The 5026-nt window shown below is 46.6% G+C and overlaps 1 protein-coding gene across 1 annotated transcript; it reads left to right on the top strand.

The window, feature by feature from the left end:
- Positions 1-134: 134 nt before the first annotated feature.
- On the top strand, positions 135-1071 carry LOC123043504 (zinc finger BED domain-containing protein RICESLEEPER 1-like). Its single transcript, XM_044465973.1, has 4 exons — positions 135-506; positions 592-686; positions 777-847; positions 924-1071. Coding segments are annotated over exons 1-4 (522 nt in total). The 5' UTR covers positions 135-151; the 3' UTR covers positions 925-1071.
- Positions 1072-5026: the final 3955 nt, after the last annotated feature.

Below are 5026 nucleotides of genomic sequence, written 5' to 3'. Positions count from 1 at the left end.
TTTTTTTATTATTGTGCTTGCTGTTTTTTTATTCATGTGCTTGCTAATTCACTCCAATGCTATCATCTTTCATCCTAGGTACAAGATGAATTACATAGAGTGGGCCTTTGGAGAACTATATGGAGTAGGAAGTACGAGGTGTAGGACTGAGATGAAAATCGTGGAGAAAGAGTTGGCGACCTTGTATGACAAATGTGTTTCCCAAGATAAGCGAGCTGGAAATGGAGAAAGTGTATCTTCCTCTATAAACATTCCTAGTATCCCGGTTCAAGCTGGGTATGAGTCCTTCTTATCGTCCCGTTCAACAAGAATATCAAAGAGTGAGTTGAGGAACTACTTAGAGGATGCGGTTGAACCTCGCAACAAGGCTCTTGATCTTCTTGGTTGGTGGAAAGTCAATGCTCCTAGGTACCCAATTATGGCCAAGATAGCCAGGAGGTTCCTTACTATCCCGGCTACCTCCGTGTCTTCAGAATCTACCTTCAGCACGACCGGAAGGATTTTAGGTATGTCAACTCGTACTGATGAACTTTGGATATAAACTTGTCAAGTTCTCATCCTCAAACTAGTTTGTCTACTTGTGTGTATTAGATGACTACAGGAGTTCGTTAAAACCGGTTATGGTGGAGGCATTAGTTTGTGGTGCAAGTTATATAAAGGGTGCTCACGTTGACTTGAATCTGGTGGTATGTTTGCCATCTTTTCCTTACCTTTTTCTTTCTTTCTTTTTTGGTCTTGTTGTGATGTGAGCATTTGTCGAACTTCCACACTTGTAGCCGAGGGATGAGAATGAAGAGGATGATGTTGAAACCATCAAGTTACCCATCGTGGAGGAGATCAACGATTGGTAACAATTCTTCCTACATGTTTCACTTGGTATACGATACCAAACATTATTTATGTGAATGTTGCTTATCTTGTAGACACTCATCATGTGGATGTTGATCTTGATCTTGCTATTTTGGAGACGAATGTCAAAGTGATCTTTCTCATGGGAAGGCTACTTTTGCATTTGGGTTATGTTCGAACTTGTCAAGTCATGAACTGTGAAATGTCACAGCTAGCTTGGAGATGAACCTCTCATTTGTGTTATGTTCAACTTGCCAATTGACATGGACTTGAAATTGTCATTGCAAGTTTGTAATTGTGTCGTTCAATGATGATAAGACATTATGTTTGTGGATGTGGTATTTGTGTTGCTTAACCTGATTTGTGCTATGTTTGCTGTCAAAATCAGTTGTTTTGATGTCCAAAAAACAAAGAAAATGCTGTCCGAATGTAGTTATTTTTACTGTCCAAATTTAGTCCAGTGCCTGCTGTCCAAATGAATTGTTTGTGGATGTGATATATCTGCTGTTCCTGTCCAAACTTACCTGAAAATGTAGTGAGGAGTGATGACTTATCATATTACATCCATTCGTAAGCTTGTCACTATGTGATGCCTAAACAGTAGCTAAACTTATCTACTTGTTGTTGCACTTTTGCTTTATTTACTCTCCAAAAACAACAGATGCCTAAACTGATGACTAGTCTGTTGCATGTTCTAGCATACACTTTGCTCCTTCTCTGAATAATAGGACCGGCAGCATGCATATGTCCACGTACAGTCAGTAGCTCAGCTAGTTTCGCTCAAGACCAGGTCATGGGATGGATCGTGCGATCGGCAGCTACCTGCAACTGCATAAACAACAGCTAAATATGACCTATACGCAGCAAAATACAGTCTGCCAGGCAAGGTGACGGGCCGGTCCATTCGGTCCTCTCGGGCTTGACCGAGCTGGCCCCCAAACGGTCCGGTCCCAGAAAAGGAGCTCGTTGGACAGCTCGGTCCGGTCCGGACCGGATCGCCGGCGGCCGGTCCAAGTGGCGGCTCGGACCGGGACCGGACCGGCCCGGACCGTGTCCACCCTGACCGAGGACCTCGCTGGCATGGGTGACGGGTCCGCGCGCTCGCGGTGGAGGTCGCCCTTGCCCCTCTCCCATCCGTCGCCTCGCTGCACCTACCTCTCTCTCTCTGTCTCATCTGCCTGAGCGCCGCCTCCCCTTCCTTCTCTCTCCCTCTCATCTGCTCGAGTGCCGCCGCTGTCGCCCTTTACCTGTAGGTCGAGGCGGGGAAGGAGGAGAGGAAGGGGAGGAGGAGGTGCTGAAGGGGGCGAGGCGGCCGTGAGGGGCGGGGAAGAGGAGGAGGAGGCGGCGGCGGCGTGGAGAAGAGGAGCCGGATGAGGAGGGAGGATGGAGAGAGAGGAGATATTTTCTCAGAGAGGGGACACCCTGGATTGGCTCGCTGCAATCTCGCTCTCGCTACCGCGGTACCGCCGCCCGCTCGTGCTCACTATTGACGGACACGTGGATAGCACATGCCTACCTAGCACCCCAGCATCATTTATATGTTCAATGCATTGCTCATTAACAAACTCTTCCACATATGCATGCCTCCTTAACAAACTTTTCCACGGGCTGCAGAGAAAAAAATAAGTTATTGTTTCTTAAATAACATATGCTTCTTTTTTCTCGACTTTTTCTCTGAACACTCACATGTTGATAATACATCTGAAAGAAATTTAGAGATGTAGTGCGGCTTCCTTTAGCTCAGCATCATTAGAAAGGCGGACATGTTGGCAATACATTTGGTGGAGTGAGGTGAAGGAAATATGCCTTAGAGGCAATAATAAAGTTATTATTTATTTCCTTATCTCATGACAAATGTTTATTATTCATGCTAGAATTGTATTAACCGGAAACATAATACATGTGTGAATACATAGACAAACATAGTGTCACTAGTATGCCTCTACTTGACTAGCTCGTTTATCAAAGATGGTTATGTTTTCTAGCCATGGACAAAAGAGTTGTCATTTGATTAACGGGATCACATCATTAGGAGAATGATGTGATTGACTTGACCCATTCCGTTAGCTTAGCACTTGATCGTTTAGTATGTTGCTATTGCTTTCTTCATGACTTATACATGTTCCTATGACTATGAGATTATGCAACTCCTGTTTACCGGAGGAACACTTTGTGTGCTACTAAACGTCACAACGTAACTGGGTGATTATAAAGGTGCTCTACAGGTGTCTCTGAAGGTACTTGTTGGGTTGGCGTATTTCGAGATTAGGATTTGTCACTCCGATTGTCGGAGAGGTATCTCTGGGCCCTCTCGGTAATGCACATCACTTAAAGCCTTGCAAGCATTGCAACTAATGAGTTAGTTGTGAGATGATGTATTACGGAACGAGTAAAGAGACTTGCTGGTAACGAGATTGAACTAGGTATTGAGATACCGACGATCGAATCTCGGGCAAGTAACATACCGATGACAAAGGGAACAACGTATGTTGTTATGCGGTCTGACCGATAAAGATCTTCGTAGAATATGTAGGAGCCAATATGAGCATCCAGGTTCCGCTATTGGTTATTGACCGGAAACAGTTCTAGGTCATGTCTACATAGTTCTCGAACCCGTAGGGTCCGCACGCTTAAAGTTACGATGACAGATTCATTATGAGTTTATATATTTTGATGTACCGAAAGTTCTTCGGAGTCCCGGATGTGATCACGGACATGACGAGGAGTCTCGAAATAGTCGAGACATAAAGATTGATATATTGGACGACTATATTCGGACACCGGAAGTGTTCTGGGTGATTTCGGAGAAAACCGGAGTGCCGGAAGGGTTACCGGAACCCCCCGGGGAAGTATTGGGCCTTAGTGGGCCTGAGGGGAGAGAGAGGGCAGCAGCCCAGGAGGTGGCGCGCCCCCTCCCATGGGGAGTCCGAATTGGACTAAGGGAGGGGGCGCGGCCCCTCTTTCCCTCTCCCTCTCCCCCTCTTTCCTTCCCCCTCCCCCCTTCCTAGTTAGACTAGGAAAGGGGAGTCCTACTCCTACTAGGAGGAGGACTCCCCCCTCCTTGGCGCGCCCCAAGGGCCGGCCGGCCTCCCCCCTTGCTCCTTTATATACGGGGGCAGGGGGGCACCCCAGGACACACAAGTTGATCTTCGTGATCGTTCCTTAGCCGTGTGCGGTGCCCCCCTCCACCATATTCCACCTCGGTCATATCGTTGCGGTGCTTAGGCGAAGCCCTGCGTCGGTAGAACATCATCATCGTCACCACGCCGTCGTGCTGACGGAACTCATCCCCGACACCCTGCTGGATCGGAGTCCGCGGATCGTCATCGAGCTGAACGTGTGCTGAACTCGGAGGTGCCGTACGTTCGGTGCTTGGATCGGTCGGATCGTGAAGACGTACGACTACATCAACCCTGTTGTCATAACGCTTTCGCTTTCGGTCTACGAGGGTACGTGGACACACTCTCCCCTCTCGTTGCTATACATCACCATGATCTTGCGTGTGCGTAGGAATTTTTTTGAAATTACTATGTTCCCCAACATGCGGCACCTCACATGATCTAAAATCTTGCATGGCGTCTGGCTTCGGACTCCCTGTATATGTGGAAGAAGCATAAGATTAGTCTAGAGATAAAGTAGATGCCCAGTATAGAGAATTTACATCCATTTTTGCGCAGCATTTTGTTTAAGATCTTTACTTATCGATGGCCAAAGTATGGAAGTTGCCAAGTATTGAGTCGGTGATTAATAATGGAAAATGGTGGCTATTGCGAGCCCTAGCTCCACTTAGCGATATATAACAGTCCATGTTGCTCATAACCTTTTGGAGGAGTTGGCATGTTCGAAATGGATTAGTACAAATAAACCTGCCTCGCCCATGGATGTTTCTGTCAGATTTTTGCATAATTACTTGAATTCCTTGATTGGCATCAATATGAGCATTCATGTTGATCTGGTAAAAGGGAAAGATGTCATATCGCATGATCGTCCTAGTGTGCCCGCAAGTGCACTAGCTCCGGCCCTAGGATGGAATACATCGATCGAGGGATGGGTCAAACTGAATACCGACGACTCTTATATTTCGAGTGAAGATGCGTGTGGCGGCATGATACTTCGTAACTATGTTGGTATCATAATTTTTTTGGGCATGTGGAGATTTGTTTTCTTGTAGAGATGC

This window comes from Triticum aestivum, chromosome 2B (assembly GCF_018294505.1).
Source record: "Triticum aestivum cultivar Chinese Spring chromosome 2B, IWGSC CS RefSeq v2.1, whole genome shotgun sequence".
Classification (NCBI taxonomy): domain Eukaryota; kingdom Viridiplantae; phylum Streptophyta; class Magnoliopsida; order Poales; family Poaceae; genus Triticum; species Triticum aestivum.
This window is presented reverse-complemented; position numbering and strand designations above follow the sequence as displayed.

Coding starts and splice junctions, on each gene's coding strand:
- LOC123043504 (XM_044465973.1), top strand. CDS start 152: ATGAAAATCGTGGAGAAAGAGTTGGCGACCTTGTATGACAAATGTGTT. Junction 507..591: donor CACGACCGGAAGGATTTTAG/GTATGTCAACTC, acceptor TGTGTGTATTAG/ATGACTACAGGAGTTCGTTA. Junction 687..776: donor ACGTTGACTTGAATCTGGTG/GTATGTTTGCCA, acceptor CCACACTTGTAG/CCGAGGGATGAGAATGAAGA.